This window comes from Excalfactoria chinensis, chromosome 3 (assembly GCF_039878825.1).
Source record: "Excalfactoria chinensis isolate bCotChi1 chromosome 3, bCotChi1.hap2, whole genome shotgun sequence".
Taxonomy (NCBI): domain Eukaryota; kingdom Metazoa; phylum Chordata; class Aves; order Galliformes; family Phasianidae; genus Excalfactoria; species Excalfactoria chinensis.
In genome coordinates, this window is record NC_092827.1 from 80,566,273 (window position 1) to 80,586,677 (window position 20,405).

The window sequence follows — 20,405 nt, forward strand, 5'->3', positions numbered from 1 at the left end:
ACCTCTTTCTGGCCCTAGGCATTATGAGCTCTAACATTAATTCTTTATGTTGAACCAGGTTCTCAAATAATTTTTGTAGCACCAAATGTGAATATTTCTTGTAAGAGTAGAAGCTTCTGTAAAATTGTGCAGGGTGGAATTCAACTAAGTAGACAGTAAAAAACCTGATGAAATCTAGTTATTTTTATTTGAGTATTGCGAGAAGGTATATATACATCCTTCTGATAGTCGTTCTAGGATTAATGAGTAGAACACCTATTTTTTTCAGCCCCAGAGTATTAGGAGATGAGTGGCTTGTAAGATAGAGAAGTAAAAAGATTTCCTGCTTGGTAGGCTGAGGAAATTCAGCTGCAGAGGTTGAGGGGGATTCTGTCTAAAGAACAAGTTACTGGGGTGCAATGGCTAGGAGTTTTGGATGAACAGGCAATGAACTTGCTACTTGTGAGAGAAGAGAGTAAGACTTCCTTGTATTCTCCATCCCTGAAGCTTTAGAACAGGCTGAAAATTTAGGGTGAGAATTTTTCTGGGGGAAAATGGTGTATGTGTTGATCATCTTTGTGTGTGTTATTCATATTTGCGCTTGAGGCAAACCCTCAATAATTGGAGGAAAGACAGTGTGGGAACAGATGGGCTCTCTGGCTGAGATTTGCTTGTGCTTTTCTTAGTGGAAGGACTGAATGCGAGTTTCCTTTTGAAGTATTTGTAGGAATCACGTTCAGTGAACCTGTGTAACAGTGTAAATGTATCAGTCATTCTTCGTGCCATCACCCTTGGTTCAGAAGACTGTCTTTGCCTGAGTGAAAGCAAAAAGCTAAACTCTATGCCACTCTCAGATGTGCTTTGTGACAGTCATTATCAGCTTGGTTTTGGTTGGTGTCTCTGAGCCTGTGAGCTCTGGAATTTGGATCTTCCAAAACTCAATATCTTGTTTTATTTCCATCCATTTCTGTATAGTTTTGCCCTGAGGTTTATTCTGAAGTACAGAATCTGTATTGCTGATGAATTTGGGGTTCTTAGGAAAAGAAATGAAATGAATCTGTGCAGCTGTTAGTGTGTAGATGCCACCAGACTTTTTTACATACATTTTTCTTCACTTCTATAATTCCTTGTTATTGCAGAATTTTTCGCTGAATAAGGTTCACTAGACTAAATGAAAGGATGGGTTTGGACAGGGTAAGTTATACAGGAAGCATATATGCACGTGGCCCTTCTCAGCATTGAAGGGTTGGTGCGCAGAAAGACAGAATTTATGTCCTTCCCAGAGGTCTGAAAATCTTCTTGAGCTATATCTTAAATGTTTTATTATTGTTCTTAGTGCAAAGTGGATGACAGATGCACCATTGTTTAGCACGTGCTTAAATCAGAATTTTTATTTTCTTCTCTGTAAAGAGCAGTTGATTGATGGAAATAATCACCTCCACTTTTTGAAGCAGCTTTAAAACTCTAAGAAACAGAAGTGCGGAGTTCTGGCCTGATGGTGGAGAATTGCTGTGGGGCAATTGTATTTCCCTGATGGGATGTACATTCAGTAACATTAAATAAGGAATTATTTCATTAAATTGAGGAACTACCTTTCATTTTTATATGACTGGTCTAACAAACAAGCAGTCTCTTCTTTCACTGTTTAAAAAGGAAAGTAAAATCTAATATATTCAGTTCATTGCGCAGATTCACAAAAATCATACAGAACAAACGTAAGTACTAGAATTATTTAAACATGGAACGAGGTAGGAAAGGGTATGTCCTTTCAGACATCGTATTTGTATTAGCTCTTCTTGGAAGTGATCTTGTGTTAAGCCTCATTTACTTCCATAGTTGAAAGTGATCAAATGCACTTGGATTTTAATTTGCCCTTCTCTGTTCAGCTGCTGAAACAAGAATTACATACTTTGTCTAATGTAGCACTGTCTAGTGCTCATTTTCCTCCAGCCATGTAGCTCTGTCACCCAGTTAGAAAAATAATGAATGTAGGTAAAGTGCTGCATAAGATTACTTTTTGAAAAGATCTGGAGTAGTGAGAGGGCAAGAATGTGTGTCACGCGGCATGCACAGGTATGGTCTAGTAGTATAGAAACTGTGTTGTTTCTAAAGGATGATTTCTGAGGATAAAGAGTCTGGGAGAGCAAAAGGTCACACAGCACAGCTTGCCTTAGCATTGTCAAATCCCATCTGCTTGTCTTCTCTCCACAGGGCAGAATACATTGGATTATTGTACACTCAAAGTTCAACAAACCACTTGCACTTTTCCTTGCAAAAGAAAGCCTTATAGGCTTTTGGGGCTTGTTAGGACTTTGAGACTGTCGTGCCTATAGGGTTTTATTCCCTTGGGTGCTGTTAAAGATAGAGACGTACAGTTCAGAGCTGTCATCGTGGCCAGCAGATAGAAGGTAAAGATCAGAAAAAATATAATTTCTTTTGACTTTATCTTAAGGAAAGTGAAACAGTTTGATGATTAGATGTGTGGGACATAGTGCCTTGTTGTCTTCTTGAGCTAATTTCTTCATCTTCTTAAAAGAGCACTACTCGCCCTTGGCAACCCAGGAGAGAAGGTCATTTCTCAAAAACTTTATTGGAAAGAAATCTTATGGTTAAACTGTTTGTGCTGCTTTCTGAGTGGAAGCTTCCTTCTACAGCTTACCATAGATGATTGGTGCAAGATCCACAAGTATTCAGAAAGAGTTACAAGAAAGGAAAGTAAGCTCTGAATTTTGTATGCATTAAAAACATTTTGCTTCTGCTACAAAATCATACCTGTTTAGTTGGGTTGCACACAATTACAGGTGAACAAAAAGAAATTGTTTTGTGTTACATCAGTTGTATTCTACAGCATTTAAAAATGAATTTATTGTACCTATTGGAAGGGAAAAGGTGCAATGGTTGGAAACAGAATGATTGATGGCCTGTACCGGGGAGGGTTTGTTCCTTCTCTCCATCAGGACTGCTCTTACTAGTGAACCAGAAGCTGCTCTGAAAGTGTGAGCTGAGTTCTACTGTTTAAACAATAGTCTGTAAGTACAGGTTGTCTGAAAATAATGGGGCCTCTTACTGTTGTTCATGAACATCTGTGCCCAGCATCAGGTTTTTTTGTTTGTTTTTGAGAAATGAATTTGAGTTAACCAGAAGCAGTAGGAATGGATTATTACACAGCATTTTCACCAAATTAGGAGAGGTTTATGCACGTAGCTGTTAACTGAGTGTCATTCTCTGAATGGATTTTAGTCTACAGCTGTAATCTTTGCATACTTTGTGGAAGATGTGATATTCACCTTGTCTTTCTCTCATGTGCTTATCTGGATCTGAGTTTAGTTGATGGACTTGTCTTCTATTTTTCTTCTACTTACAGAGCATTGTTTGCTGCACTTCTGAACGATATGAAAATATACCACCAGTTCTGCCTAAAAGCAATCTCCTGAAATAGAACATTAGTCCAGGCTCTGGTAAAGGCAGTTGCCATTAGTGTGAGATTTGAAAATGGTTTACTTCCCTCCCTGTGGATGTAACTCTAAGCATATATATATGTGTATTTTCCATAGAAGGCCTTGTTGCCTCCTTGAAGCATTGAGCCAAGGGAGTGACAAATACTAGGCTGCTCTTTAATTGGAGGAGATTTTTCTTTTGCTTTTAGTATAGCAGCACAATTCACGAAAGCTGCTGCTGTTTGCTTTTTTAACTATAGACATAGGAAAGAACATTTTGGTCACTTCAGAAAGGTTTATTTTTGTTGCTGGCATAAATGAATAATTCTTGTAAGTACAGAGCTTCAAGCAATTTTCATGTTTTGTAGTCATAGTAATCAATGCCATGGTGATGCAGTTAAAATTAGGACCAGTGATCTGAATGTGAAAAGTGTACTGACAATTTCTACCTCTTAAGCTGAGTAGATGGGAAAGAGTTTTCTGAATTTAAACCATCCTGCAAGACTAACTGATTTCTAGGGCAGAACAATCACATCATGCTCCAGTTAAGTAGTTATATATCTCCCATCTAAGATCGAATGTGGAGAAAACAAACAAAACAAAGCAAAGCCATTATCCTGTGATATATACTGAGATATAAAAAGCATTAATAGTAAAGAAAAGTGGGGTTTGGCGGTGCTTTTAAGAAGAAATAGTGACTTAAAAATCTGCATTGTAATATTCATTTACTGAGGATTTTCTCTTAATATTTTTATTTTTTCCTTGCTTTTTGTATTCGAGCAGTCTCTTTTAAAGATTTTTGTAGTAAGTAAATAGAACGTTGTCATTCATTATTTCATTAATCTTAAGCAAATAACAGATTATCAGTTTTATGGAGTTACAAGTAAACTAAAATGTAACCTTTTTAAAACAAAAACCTGCTCGCTTGCCACAGAAGAATTTTGGATGAAATGCAGCTGTTGAGCAGTTGCTTAAAATAAATTGCATACTTTAAACCCACCAAGAAGATATATGAGGATTCAAAACTGTGTCACAAATCCTGACCTACTGAGAAAGAATGCTTAATGAAAAGACTACTGTACGTTTCACTGTATCCTTTGCAAGAAGGGTGAAATTCAGGTCAACAGGATAGAAAGCTTCCAGGACTCAGGAAACCTGAACGATCGATCACTGAGTAAACATTATTGCAGATACTTATGGAGAGTAATTGATCTTGAACACAATAATAAGCTTCATAAAAGGATTTAAATTAGTTGTAATGTTTCCATATCTACCCTCGTATGATATATTGGCAGTAATTACATGTGCATTTATGAGTTAGTCTTTGATTACATTAATACATTATTTAATTGACATTTTCTGTTTCATCCAGACTTTTAAGGTGTAAAGGCTAATTTAACAGTGGGAAGAGAATATGTTTACTTTGAGGCACTTGTAGCTGCATGTCTCAATCAAACCAAAATACAGGAATTATAATAAAAACACAAAAAAATGTTGTCATTTATGACAAAGTTCCAGTTGTAGCTTGTGGCTGCTATCTATTTATTGAAAATAATTATAATTTGCCATGACCCACTACCTTCATATCTTCATTGTTTCAAAACATAGATGAGTGTTCCCACTCACAAGGTAGAAAACTTGTCACAGCTATTGGTGGGGACACAATCTTTTTTCCTTGTGTAAATCCCATATATATGGGTGGTTAAAGAGATGCCATTATTAAGGCATTAAGTTTTGGCTTTGTGGTGTGGCTCTTGCATATAGCATTTCTAAAAGATAACATGCTAATATGTGGTTGTCTAGACCACAAAAATTGGTATGCTGCCCCAAAAGTGGGTACAATACTTTGGACTACAATCTTGTTTACCATTTTGCTATGTAGTTGACAGACTTTCTTGCTGTTCTTGCACCTTCATAAGAGTACACAACTTTGGCCATAATTATTAGTTGGCATCTATTCCACTACTGAGTGGAGGCAGGTAACCCAATTTATAAGTCTTCTCGGTCTTCGAGAGAGGGCACTGCTTTTTAATCTCTTTGAAAAATGATATTGCTGATTGTAGAAAGTATTAGTAAAAACAAAGTTTAAATACATAATTTTGTTTGTGAGGGCAGCAGTCTTAATTTTAGATTTTTTTAGTTGGGAATGATGAGAGACTTGCCCTTTTCAGTGAGGAATATCCAGATAATGAAGTATTTTTGCAAGCTTAGGAGGATGCATCTTCTCATTAGCTGTCAGGAAACAAAACATTTTAATATAACCTTGGCTTTTCTGTAAAGATGAGTCTGGGACTGGGATGAGTTGTGCAAGCAGCTCTTATGCAAGTTTTTCACCCACCAGACTGTCATCACTGACAGGCAAAAAGACATAACTATCTTTTTTTCTTCTCAAATAACCAAGGGATGGTGTGAACTGAGACCACCAAATAATTAAATTACTGTTTGTTTATTCCAAAGCAATAGAGAAAGTCACAGTGACATTGCAGGGTTTTGGTAAACATGCTTTCTGCAACCTTCTTTTTCTTTCTGTTTGGAGGTGAAGTTCATCTGCATTAAAGTCAGAGGACCACCAAGGCCATCTTGTCCCCTCTAGCTTTAAAATTTTATATGAATTTACTGCATGGCAGCACAATATGTTGCTGTCATTCCAAATATTGCGATGCTGTTTTGTTCTTAATTGACAACTTGAAGAAGCTTTTCATGTATCTGGTGTGCAGTTTTTGTGGTTTTCTACTAGAAGCCCATGTCAGCACAGTGCTGATGCCCTTTAATATGGAATAACTTTTTTTTCATGTTTTAGTTGGACTACCGTATTTTTCAAATGGTATTTCAAATGCTGCAGGTTTGGTTCACTGATTGCTTTGAGAAATCTAGTTTTCTGGTTTTGCCCTACATGCAGTCATGGAATTTTTGAATTTTTGCAGCATAAATGAAACATACCTTTCATAGCAGTTCAAGTGAGAATGTACCACCCACTTCATTGTCATTATTCTAAAAGTTCATGATTTATAGCCATTCCTGAGATGCACTTTAAACATACAAAAAATGTCTTTTAATAAATATTGAAGCATAATAAATATTAGGGTAATGTTTCAATGTGAAAAATGCTTGAAATGTAGTGATGTAAGACATGGTTTTACTACCTATGATTTTGCAGTATGGTCTGTAGGGAGCAGACATTGCATATCTGCAGAGCCTTCAGTAAGTCTTTCCTTGTATTTATTGCAGTAATCTAGATCATCAGTGAAACAATCAGAGTGTGTGGAGCCTTATTGCCACCTGAAAAGATATGCCTACTGAAGCATTCGATTGCTATAAGAAAATGTGGCTTTGCCTATACGATGGACATTAGATTGTCATCTTAATTCAGTGTAGAAGTGAATTTGTTCTAGAGGTAGCATACTCTTATTGTTTTCCCTGTTCTGCTCTTCTGTTTTGAATTTGGAATGTTCTGGAATAAAATAGAAGCTTCTGTGGAAACTGCAGGTCAGTGTCCCACTGGCGCATGTAGGAACTGCATCCCTCAAACCGTACAACTGACTGCTAATTGATCTTCATGCTTCAATATTGTAACTATTTTCTGTATCATCCATGCAAGCGCTTAACTATCTGTGTAACTTTATGCATGCGAAGAGTTTCTCTGGTTCGGGTGGGAATACTGCCATGCATCTGTGCTGAAGGGCTTGCCTGGGTCAAGACCTACATTGCTCATAGGATACAGTGACGCTGTCAACCTAACTTTTGAAAAGTAGGATCTAAATTTTCCTTTTTATCTGCAGGTTCCTTAGAGAAGTTTATGCTTGGAAATGTCCTAAAAGATGTAATGAAAGGACATAAGGGCAGTGATGTTTGCACTCCACTTGTCTAAAATGTAATTTTTGAAATGTTTTTTGTATGAAGCTAAAAAGGGAATTCTGTAAAACATTCTTTAGATACTGAGTTTATGACAACTTCTTGGTAAACAAAATGCTTGGTACATGCATATAGGCTAGGAAACATCTTCTGAATGTTCTGGATCCGTGCTGCTTTGTGTTGTGCTCCATTTTTGTTTATTAGGGGACTGGTGATAGGTACTACTAATGTTTCAAAGTAATTAATGCAATACTTACAGGAAAGCATTTCTGTAGTAAGCTATACTTTTGTGAGCTATGAGCAGTGTACTTGCACTGCTTGACCTTTTCTGATTTTTGACAAGAAGGCATATGTGATAGCCTTTGAATGCAGAACCTCTCTCTTAGGGAAGCACACATATCAGATGTCACCAGTATAGTGCTCTCTGAGCTGAGCTAGCAAACTGCCATTGTCAGTGTGTTAGAATTGATAATAGAAGGTATGAAAAAGTCTTGCATGACCGAGCAGTGAACTTTGTGCTAACTGTACATTTACCAGTGCAAATCCTTAAAACTGAATTCTCTAATGCTGGACTCAAATGATAAGTTTTGTGGTTATGGTTCAAGGAGTCTGCATAACTAATAAGCATTAGGTATACAGTTTTGGCTTCGAGTATCAAAGTTTAGTCGAGTCCTTTCACAAAATGCTGTCGAGTCTTTAACAATCTGCAGTAGTGGTAGCTGTCATTTAAATTAGGGCCTCCAAGATGATTAAAGGGTTGAGGCACTTTTCATACAAGGAACAGATGAGAACTGGGACCCTTCATCCTAGAGAAGTGAAGGCTTGGAAGGATGTCACCGATTTGTGGAAATACCTGTATGAGGGAATGAAGAACTAGGCAAACTTTTTGATAGTGCCCACTGACAGGAGAAAAGGACACACATAGAAACAGAAAATTCCAACTGAACACACACACAAAAAAAAAAACTACTTATTTACTGTGAGAATGGTCAAACACTGGGAGAAGTTGCCCAGAGACTGTAGAGCCTCCATGCCAAAAAAGTCAAACTGGACACAGTCTTCGGCAACCTTGTCTAGCTTACCTTGCTTGAAAACAAGGAGTGGTGTGAAATGACCTCAAAAGATCCTGTTGAATGTAAGGAATTCTATGTAAAGCTTCTCTATCTGTCTCTTATATTTACTCGATATCTACCTGTAGAATGCTATGTGAAGCTTTATATAGATGAAATATTTTATATAACAATATGTATATAGTGTATGTCATCTAATTGTATGCTCATGTATTTCATATTTATGTATATAAATAAGTACATAAAAGTATCTGCACTTGATTTTTTTTAAAAAGACTGTGTAGGTATTTTGAGCCAAACTACCAATTGTATATACATTTTTATTCCTGATCCCTGTCTATTCTTCCTCTGTCCCACCGTTCACTGTCTTAAAAATGAATTTAAAGGTAAAATAGATTTTAGAAATTGCCTCTTGAAGTGATGCCAGCTGTGAGGGGGGGATCCTTCTAGAGAGTATTTTCAAAGCATTGCAGTCATCTTCTGTCCCACCCTATTTCTCTCCCTCTTACACCAGTACATGTGGAGGGAAAGCAGCTTTGGCAACAAGACCTGGCCTTTGAAAACTTAGTTAAGAAAAGCCACACTCCAGTGAAGCCCAGTTTTTCATAAACTCCAGGGGGGGGGAGCTTATAAATGTAATGCTGAACAGTAGAACTTCGCATTTCAGTGTTTGTAGGAATGAGTGCAGTTGTAAATACTGAATGTAACTCATTATTAGCAGAGTTAGACAATGGTTGAATTTGAAGTTTGACACTTGTAAATAAGTATTATCTCTAAGATTACAATAAGTAAAATAGTAATCATTAAACGTAGACTTGAAAAATTCAGGCTTAATTCAAGTATTATGGTGTAGAAAAACAGAAATTTTTCCCCTGTGCTCTTCCATAGCAAAAATGTTGGAAATAGCTTTATTTTTTCCTACAGCTGGCTATAGCAATGATGATCTGAATATTGATGTTTTGGTATGCAGTTTAGATTAAAAGACAGCGAAAGAATCAACTACCCAAGAACTTTCTCTAAAGTGAATACTGAATCTTGTGGTTGAATTATATAAAAAGATTCAATTCTAAGTGTGCATGTTACCTTAGAAAATAGAATATTTGAGAAAATAAATCTGTGGATGGTTACTCCATTCATTACTTAATGCATATTTGTTGCTACATATCTATGATTTAACATTAAAGAGAGGAATTTAAGTTGCTAAATAATTTTGCTTAATTATTGATCATTTTCAGATTAAAATAAAATATTAAATATATAGAAGACTGAAAAATAGCAAAAACTGTTATATGCTTGTGATTTTCTGTTTAAACTATTGTTGTTTTCTAATTCTGTTTTTCAGTTTCCATAGCTAGACGCGTACAAGACCCACTAGCTGAGCTAGTGAAAATTGAGCCCAAACACATAGGAGTTGGAATGTATCAGGTAAGATAATACATATCATTTAAGTAATCCATCATGATAGAAGGCAAAACGAAAACGCTTTTTTTTTATAATCAAGTGCCAACTAGTTATGTCTCCTTTAAGGGTTATTTGTAGAATTCATGAAGTGGTTATAAAATGCTTTTGAAAAAGCCAAAGAATACCTCTTCTCTAATCTCTAGTTTTAACGATTGTGATTGAGACTCAGAAATGGCTGTAGCCAGATTTATAGCCTATTAAAAACATCAAATCAGACAGGTAATTTGATATGTAAAACCTTCTTTACCCCCATTGTTGCAGCAATGGGGTTTTAGCTCTTTGTGTAAAATACAATAGGATATTGATCCTCCATTTAGAAGCCATTAATTTGTGCTATTTGATACATTTCTTAGAAGTTTATAGTAAAAATGTTTGTTTTGAAGTTTTGCCTTTACTAAGGTTGATCGACGGCATTTGTCATCTCATTGGTTTTCCTGCATCTTTGTAGGTTATTTCTGGGAAGTATCATGTACCTTCACAGTGTCTTTTACAAAGAGAATGGCATTGAGAAGTGGTGCATAGGACATTGGCATTTTCTAATATGTTGATGTCAATGCAGGGAAACATTTATTCATGTACTTATTATTCCAAACAAAGAAAAGTTTAAAAATAATAGTAAAACTACAGCATGTGCTTATCTCTATGTTTGAGAGTGTAGAATGTAAGTAAAGTACTTAGTGCTTAGTAAAGTACTATAACTTTTTGGATTGGTGTGTGAGTGTTAATGGGGTCGGCTGCAGTTAGGAGGTTATAATCATTTACTGTCGCTGCTAAAAGTCATGTGACAGGTTTTGAAGAAGCGTATCGTGGATTACTGTATTATTGTTTGTTGTTGTTTTTTTTTAAAGAATTGAGGTCAATCTTTTGGTTGGTAAAAGTAGCGCTCCGAGCTGTTTTTGCAAGCTGTACTTGTATTGCCAGAGGCTACATTTCATGTACTCATGTTCCTTGCTAACTGTGAAACTTAGCAGTAAAATTAGCTTATGTTATTAATATTTCAGTATGAAATATACCATTGCTTAGAGGAAAGTTAGATTTAAAGGTTGATATACTGAGGAGTTCATTAACTTTGGTATCTGGATTTCAGTAGAAGTAGGTTTTAATGGTGGCATTAAATTGGGGTTTCTATATTAAATATAGAAATTGGACAAATTAAGAATTGGACCAAGAAGGACGTGAAGGACAGGCACTGCTTAGTCCTATGCTCAGTCAGCTTGTTACTCCTCAGACAGAGGCAACTGAGGCTGACTGCTGTGAAAGCCTTGTAGCACGATCAGAAATGTGATTTCTTGAGAGATGGTTGCAGACTTACTGTACATGAACCAAAATGTTGGCTCCCTGAAATAGTGGTCTTGCCTTTTTTTTTTTTAATACTTCCACCAAATGGATGTGACCTTTCTATCAGCTTAACACAGACAAGCTACTCTACTCTTTGAAAGGTAGTAGCCAAAAGACATGGATTTTGCCATCTTCTCTGGGAGTTTGTTCTATGAAGTTGAAGTAAGAGTTGGATTATAAAGAATCTAACTGATGTAGGCTGTAGCTTTTCTAGTGGGATATTCACAAACTGTGGCACAGGATACTTGTGTATGTTCAACAGAGTCACCCTCTTGTGTAAGTGCTGTGGGAAGGAGCCAAGCCTTTTGTAGTCGCTGCTTCCATGGCATTTTGTATCCCTCCCACCTTCTGTCTGTCCTCTTGGTACTGTTAGTGCCTCTTCATGTGCATGTGCGAACATGGATGTTTTCTCGTCTTGCTAGCAGAAGCTTTCCAAGCAGATTTTCCCGTTTGGCTACGAATACTTTAATCTGATTTTCCAGGTAGCAACAGATCTCTGGAAATTGAGCCTGTTTAGCTGTGATTTGTGTTTACTTCCTTTAGATATCCAGAAAGGATTGAATACATGACCAGCTGATGTTATTTTCCTTTCAAGTTGTGAATCTGAGTTTGTAACTGCTGCAAAAATCTGGTTTGTCAGAAAAAAGATAAACAGGCCCCTGATCTCTTAACAGGTACTTTCTTAAACAAAGAGAAGAATCACCTGATTTATTACGGTTTCTCTCAGTCCAAAATTCCAGTTGCCTAGAGGTCCTTGTCTTCTTTCATCTTTATCTCATTAGGAAAATTGTTCTTTCCTCTCAGACAGGAACCTAGCCAAAATTAATTTATCACCTTCAGGCTATATTAGTATGATTTCTTCTGTAGTCAGGCACAAGGATGATGCCCAGGCCCTGCCTGATGCAGTGTATGTTTGCTTTGTCTCTACCCAATCTCAGTTCAAAGCTTAATTCCTATGAGTGAAACAGTTAGTGGCTCAAGACTTTATTGTACTGCAAACTGAATTTTGGTGGATGAGTCTCCACAGCAATTGTTAGGGTGTAGCAATTGCTTGGATGGTGTAGATAAGAGCTGAGAACAAATCTGCTTCGCAAAGGCGGTTCTTAAGGAATTCAGTTCCAGAGGAAAGAAATGAGATTAAAAAGTAGAAGAATCCTAGAGGGGAACCAAAACTAAAACAAACAACAACAGAATCCTTCCTCTCAAACAGAAAACTAACTTTTCATAGGAGAACAAATCAGCACTGGGATAAGCACTGTGTTCACTATTCTCTATTATAATCAAAATAACCTCAGGTAAAAGAGGAATTAAATTGGTAAAGCTTTTAAAAGTCAAAATAAGAATGCTTATTACAATACAGAGAAGGGAAAAAGAATACTGAGAGATGAGGTTAAGTTTGGCTTGTCCTTTGCTTTTGATTTGACGTGCAAAATTCTTGGATGCTAGAAAAACAGTAACCTCAACAGGGAAAATAGAATCATGGCAGTGGAGCTCGTCTAGGAATACAATATATGGTATGTGTTGAAAGATAAAAGTGTTTGACAAGCTATAATTATTAACAAATGTGCTATATCTCTGATTTTGAAATGCAAAGTCATATTTGGTCTTTATAGTGCAAAACCCTCATCATCATATATTTTTGACTGTGGTAGCATAATTACTATTTAATGCATTTGTAGAATTAACATTGTGAAAGAATGTAAGATATAATATATGCAGCTTTGTAACCTCCAAAGTGCATTGAGTCCAGATGTGGCTGGAACATTTTTTGTCAAAGAAATACAATTTATGACTGATAAATCTTTAGCAGTGGCTGTCAGGAAGAAGAAAAAGGGTGGGGGGGGGTGGGGAGGGGGAAGGTGGAGCTAAATTTGTTTTAGTCTCTTTACGTTTCTGGGGGTTTCTGATCACAAGGGAATTTCATAAAGCCTAATTTGAGTAAATAATAATACAAGCTAAAACTTTAGAAATACCTTTTCTGTCCCTCTCATCTTTTTCCTCCTTGAAATTCTGCTTGTTATTGAAGCGTATCAGTTTTTGTATTTGATTACGTATGTGACATTTTATTATTTTATTATTTCAGGTGAAATTTAATAGTCATTTAATTGTGGTTTTTTGGTTTTTGTTTTTACTCCAGAGTACGGGCATGTTGAATTAAATGGCAATGCAATTTAAGGAAAGCTTTTAATCAGATATGCATTTTATTTAATAGGTTTGGCTGCATCTTAGTTATGGTATGGTAGGTGTAAACACAGCCCATTAGTTAACACTGGGGCATTCAACTGAAGTAATATCACAGTTTCTGATAGAATGAAGGGATTTTGTTCCCTTCTCCTATGAGACTGTGTAGAACACTTTCTCTCCTATTTCTGTCTTGTTGCAGTTGGACCTTTAGTAATTTAGGACGCAGCTTTTTTGCAGGCTGTAATTGAGTCTCTTTCTTTGCCAGCTCCCAGATGATGCAAAACTGGTGGGCAGTGCTGAATATTACTGGCCTGTCTTGCATGCATCTGTAACTGAGGGCAGCCCTTTCATTTTGTTACATTCTCTAATATTTTCCCCTCAAAATATGTCCATGGCATTGCATCTGTCAAGTGTTTTTTAAACCTGCAGTTGTTGCCTGTGATGACAGATTGGGTATTAAAAAATTTAAGTGTTAACCTAATTTTTGACAGTGGCATCATTTCAAATTTTATTACTGTTCTGCGCTCCCATCGTGAGAAAATATTTACTTGAGGCAGTGTATTTATTAAGTGTATTTAATGCTTAATGTTTAATAATTTTGGAGATACCTGAGAGGAAAACTATAGCAAAACATTAGAAGTGCAGAAATCAAAGGATATCTCTAAATCCAGGAGTAAGATCAAATGCAATTTGGTCATCCTGTTTATAACTGTGTGGGGTGAACAACTCCATGCACTATTTCCATTGGCTGTCTTTTCTGCCAGAAGGAGCAGAAAAGCACGAGGCATATTTATTGATACATGATTTTGATTATAAATCCTTTGCATATTATGCTTTCATGAGGGCTGTTATGAAAATAACACCTTCTGTCTGATTGTGTTGGTCCACAGTGTCAGAGGTGGATGTTGGTTGTACAGCAGTAGAGGCTGAATCTTCCCAACAATATTTTGTTACATTTTGTTGCTGTGCAACCAGAGGGGAACAGTCTAATAAAATGGCATCTAATGTGCATATGAAGCAAAGGTGTGTCATTGAATTCCTCCATTCAGATATTCATTGACACTTGTTGAATGTTTGGGAGACCAGACCAGGTATGAGCATAGTGAAGCAGTGGATGGTGTGTTTCAGAAGTGGTGACAGTGATTCGTGCTTGCTGGTGCAGATTTTTGTTAAGTGCAGCAGGTAGGTTCTTGTTCATTGCTGATGCAAATGCACAGTTAATGGTGGTGACTGTGTTGAAAACAGTGTTTTGTGGCTGGGAATGTGCTCTATCAAATAGTGTTATTGTGTTCTTTGTATCCATTCTAGTTTCCATGGAAATTAATAGGAGGCATTACTTTTGGAGCGGTCTACATTTTAAATAATGTGGACCAAACTACTGGAGATGGCTGTTCCTTCAATCAGATGCATACATTTTTCATTGAGTATTTAAGAACATTATTTCCCCTTTTTATTTTTTTGTATTAATTGACCCATGGAGTATATGAATTGTTAGGTGTATTACTTGGATTGCATAGGAGAATCACTTATGTGTGATGTGAGAATACAGTGATTTATGAAGTGCAAGAGAATGCAAGAGACTTCTTAATCTCTGTGGTGTGATTGTCAAAACAACCTTAAAATTGAACTTGCCTTATTAAGCTTATCAAAACAAATTTGTGTTGGTTTGCAACTTAATTTTTTGTGTTTAAGAAAACAGGATGTCTTATTTATTAGGTGAACAGCGCTTTTTATATTGTGTGATTCATGTGGCTCCTGTGGAAAACTCAGTTCAGCAGGAATGTAAGACAGCTTTGCTTGAACAGTTGTTTGTGTATACCAATGTTTCGTTCTATGTATGTTACTTGTTATCAGCAGTCTGATAGTATTGTTATCGCACCACTTGGGCAGCTTGTGACAACTGATAACTACAAATGTACTTCAAGTTGAAAAAAGTTAAAATGTGAGATTTGGTGGTAAATTGGATTCTGTCTGCAACTGTAGGGTATTGTGGGAGAAAGTGGCTAATTCTGATAAGGAGTGTAGACTAGAGGATATGTTGCCATTATTTAAAAAGACAAAAAGAAAAAAGCAAAGATTTGTCTGGTTAATTCCTCTGTTAGGCCTCTAGGTCTCATTTCTGAACAAATTCATTGTGATTTTAAAGATGGGCAAGTGGGATAGTATTGCACAAGAAGGCTCTTAGCTCAGCTTTTCAATAAAGGAAACTTTAATCTCACTCCTGAACCCCTAGGCTCCTGTAAGGAGGGCTATTCTCACAACTACTATTGTTTTTTGTTGGTTTTGTTGTTGTTGTTGAAGAGTTGCTCTGAAATTTGAGGATAAGGGCAGGGGGTTTGAAAGTTTGAAGTTTTAAAATGTACAAAAAAAAAAAAAGACATCTTTGAATGTGGTGGTTTTCTTTATAAAATCTCATTAAAGGCAGGTAAAAGAATGTCAATAGGGAAGAGGTGTGTGAAGTAAATGGATGGGTACACACGTCTGTGCTCAGTTCAGGAATTCTAATGCACAGGAAATTACGAAATCCTTTTGCTAGGATTAGTTGTCCAACCTTCAGCTACGTTTTGCAGACCATCAATTTGCTGGCTGCAAAATCTCTTAATTATAGCGTAGTCGCGGTAAATTATTAACTCTGTTAGGAAACTAAGAAAAAATCATACATGTTCTTGCCCAACACCGCTTTGAGGGCAATTAATGTGCTCCTCATTTTGAAGAGTAAATTTCTGTGAACTAAGCCTTCTAACATCGATGAGAAGAAAATCTCTGAAGACAGCTTTGTCAAAAAAAGAGGTGGGCAGTTTATAATGTTTTTTGGATGTTTCTGCATCTCAGTGAATTGGGTTCCTTTCCAAAAAAGAAGTTAACACCTGGTTGATTTCCATAATTTAAACCCATCTTCAGAGTCAGTTTTGCTGACTGCTGAGTGAGGTTTATCCCCCAGGAACTTGGCAGCCTCTTTCCTTGTGGCTACCTATTCTCTGTCTGGCAAATAGCACAGCAATAACACAGTAATTTTTAGATAGCCTGTTACTAGCAGGTTATAGTGAAGAAAAAAATATACATACAAAAAAAGGTGGTATTTGTTATTAATGATTTTATAAATCCTGGCATCATCTAGGAAACATTTCCTCTCAGTGAGGTGTGATACTGTCCCTTTAAGGAAATGAAGTAAAATAGTGCTTGTGTATTTACAAAGAGTGCAAGAGCACAGCAGTATCACTGCATCTGCACATGTCACTCATGAAGCTGCCAATGGATTGCATCTATTTTTCACTGCTGTCACAAAAATGCGTACTAGAGAGCATGTGAAAACTGTCAGAGATGTGCCCGTGTAAGCAGGTAAATTTTAGACTTTAATAATTCCCATCTTGCATTGCTGCTATTTAATATTGTGTATGAATATATGTATATTTCATAGCTTTTGAAATTTTAACAAAAGTAGGAAAGTTTTGGAAAACATGTTGCTGTATGGAGGGGGGAATAACCTAAGTCTGCTGATACAAAACAGCTGTTTGACAGGTTTGCCCTCACTTGTCAGATTGTTTCTGATTGCTTAATTACCAATTCTGGTAGCAGAAGCTTATTAGGAAGTTTTTTGTCACCAAATGAAAACAGACACGGTGAAAACTTTCTCACATGATTTGCACTCCTGATTGTATAAAAATTATACTTCCTATAGTTTCCTGTAAAATAGGTGACAAAGTTGTTTACTTCCACGAAAGAAGCAGATATGAGCTCCTCTGCAGAGTTCCTCAGGTATAGCATACCCTCTGTGCTAGGCTGTTTAATATTTCAGATGGAATTGCCTTTCCTTAAGGTTACTTGGGCAGAGCTAGTTCAAATACAGGCTAGATCAGTTATGAGCCAACAGGGTGAATTTAAACTCCTGCAAGAGTCCATTCTGATGCAGGAGCAAAATGTGAGTTGCAGGACTGGGATTTGGCAAATCATCTCAGTGTGGATCCTCTGTGCATCAGTTTGGAAACAATTGTCTAAAGGCTGAAACAAAACTGGGCAATAAAGCCTATCTTTTTTCAAGCGTGTACTGACTGACTGGTTTCCTAAAGGTGTGAGATGATACTGAGTTTTCTTTTTACATTGAAAGTGTTCAGTTACCTTGGGTAAAAAAATACAATTTTATCAAAGAATAATTTTGCAACTCCTTTCATCTAGGTTTGGTTTAAATTTTCATAATATCTGTACAAGTTCTAAAACATTCTTGAAAATACTATAGTAAAATAATAGCCAGTGCATTGGAGATTACTACCGGTGATACTACTGATGTAATATCTGTCGTATTCATAGAACTTGCATTTTTTACTCCAAACATTAATCTTTTGTGTGAAGTAATTTCATCCTTTATAAATTTATAGTCAGATTCTAATTAACAAATTTTGTAATTTAAATGTTTAAAACTATGGCTGTAGTGAAAGCATCTCCCTGTTGCTGAAAGGCGGGTGAAAGTGGCAGTCAAGATGTGAATCTCTTGCTTTGAATGTGTGTGTGCAGTAAACATAAACATTTTGATTAATAAACTATTCTTCATTAGTGGAGTTCCATAGTTACTATTTGCTGTGAAAGGTTGTGTTGCATCTGTTGTTTTGGTTTTATGAATTAACAGTGTATTCATTTGACACATAAGGAAAATAATATTATCATACTTTGATTCCAATTTAGTTCGTGGCAGGGCAGCTGTTGATTTGATATAAAAAATAAAAACCCTGAAATTGGGCAATAAATAAATACTTGGTTTCAGAAGGACACCAAAAAAAGACCTTTGGTACTTTGTTGAATATAAAATTCTGTTGAATTTAAATTTGTAAACTGTTGGCTAATATGTGTGGCTTTTGTGTTAAATATGTAAACTAAGAATTGGTATGTTTCATACTGAAATACCTGAATTATTTTTTTTTTTTTCTTTGAACAAATACGAAGCTGTGGAATGCTGCAAGAACTCTCCTAGTTTCATTTAGCTATGGATTTATTTTTCACATTAACTGTTTATTAGAAAAATTCAATAACTGATAAAAATCCTACACTAAGTTTGAAGTTGTAGTGTGGTGCTAATGAGTGTATTTGTTTACATATTTGTTCTGTGACCAATTTATTCCATTTTGTCTTAAATTAATATGAATTCAAATTAGTGTAAAATAATTTAGTTTTGCTGTTCCTCAAAATAATCCTGTGACAGTTATTATCATTCAGTTGATATCACTGCAAATTGTACTTTTCACCAGGACATAAAACGCAAGATTGGTTTGTGGGTTTTTTTTAATTTGTTGGTTTTTTAGATTTTATCTTGCTAATAACACTTTTTTAACAAACAGTATTGGGAAAAAAGTCATCTCTTCGGAAACTAAAATCATGTTTTGCTAGACGGTGATTAATATCTGTGACCTTTATTTTTGGATCACGAACATAAATATACACTTTTTGCTATGTCAGTCATTGTCTAAGATTTCATCTTTGTTCTGCTTTCCATTACATACCATGAATTATATGAAATTAATTTAATCACTACTCCAAACAGAAATTAAATGTGTCCTAATCCAGAGTTACGTTGTTTGCTTTTACAACTGTAAGTCATAAGTAATTAATTTTCCTTGGAAAATTAATTCACTTACCATTCCCAGTAGCATCATATGTTGACACAGGGTTATAGATAGTTTAATATTTTTGTTCAGCATGTTGGCCTCAACTTTGGAAGACCTTAAATCAAAACAAATTCAAATTTACTCAACTGTACATAATTCAGGGTTATTTAAAGTGAATGTTGTCTTTATTGCTGTCAGCCAGCTGATGATAATGATTCTAAAATTATGTTCAGTCTTCCAAAATCTGAACGTCTATGGACAAATGTGTGTTATTTCCTCAAAAATAAGTAAATAAACAGTTCCACTCCAGACATGTGAACAACAAGGCCACTGGAATACTATCAGTAGTTGAATACATGAGCTCCTCAGAGGACGTATCATCTTGGGAATATGTTATCTCCTGCAAACTAGATGGCTAGAAGGCAGTTTTTTCAAGCATACCTTCTGCTGCTAGAGACTTTAGCTGGCGATTCATTATTCTGATTGCACCAGGCAATCTCTGACTTAATTGGGAGCATGGCTCCATTTTGCCACGAGCCATGGCCCAGTGACAGGGCAGACACATCATGGTGCAGAGGCAGAATGAGGCTGCTTGAGCTGGTGGGCCAGCCCAAGGACCTCCGAGTAGCCCAGACCAGGAGTCTTCTGGAATGAGAGAGGCAGCTTTCAAGTCTGATCTATTAAGTTTGTTAGGAGGAATTCTGTTCGTGTGCATGCACAACTCCATAAAACATGGTGTTTATTACTTCAGTTTATTTTTATTTATTTATGTCTCCTGGGTGAGATTCCAGTGATGCAGTTCAAACAAGCAAGGCTCACATCATAGGTGTACCTTTGTGGGTTGGTTGCTGAATTTTTCTTAGGGGGTCCATATCTATGTCATTTAATTTGGAATTTGGGGGATGAAAAGTAAAAATTAGAATTTAATTCCAGTGTGGAGTTACTGCTAAGTCAGGCATAAAAAATATTGTTGCATTAGCAATCAAAGGAAAGGACCAAACTACAAGCACATTGAGAGTATACAATAATGTAGCAGACTATGTAGAGCCGACGGAAGAAAATGTTCTTCCAGATGCTTTTTTTTTTTTTCACCAAATCATTTATTTATTTTTAATCAAGGTAGACAGTGAAGAATGTACAGAAAATATTGATGTTGATATAATTGCGTCCTATTAATAGTGCAAGGTTAATTCACCTTTGTGTCTTTGGATACTATAGTTTTATGCATCACCAGTTGATGTTCTGGCAGAACTCTCCATTAAATTCAGTATCTGTTAATTTGAAATTCAATTATTTGAAAAGATGACTAAATAGGGCATCTAATGTCATCCTGTATCTGTTCGTTCAGAAGTTTTTAGTAGGCATTAATGTTGGTTCATTATTAGAGTTAAAATAGTTTTAAAAGTTTTACAGTGATACTTAAAAACAGAAAATCTTCTGTGACTGTAGCAGTGTTTGGCCTTGTGCTTCTTGTGTGTAATGGAAGTTGC

The 20,405-nt window shown here is 36.1% G+C and overlaps 1 protein-coding gene across 5 annotated transcripts in view; it reads left to right on the forward strand.

The window, feature by feature from the left end:
- The window catches only part of SRBD1 (S1 RNA binding domain 1), a 117,718-nt gene that overhangs the window by 60,758 nt on the left and 36,555 nt on the right, over window positions 1-20,405 (forward strand). For all 5 annotated transcript variants that reach the window (XM_072332269.1, XM_072332267.1, XM_072332268.1 and 2 more), the window contains one exon: window positions 9,681-9,763. In XM_072332269.1, coding sequence (XP_072188370.1) covers window positions 9,681-9,763 — 83 coding nt within the window. The remainder of the gene's footprint in view (window positions 1-9,680; window positions 9,764-20,405) is intronic.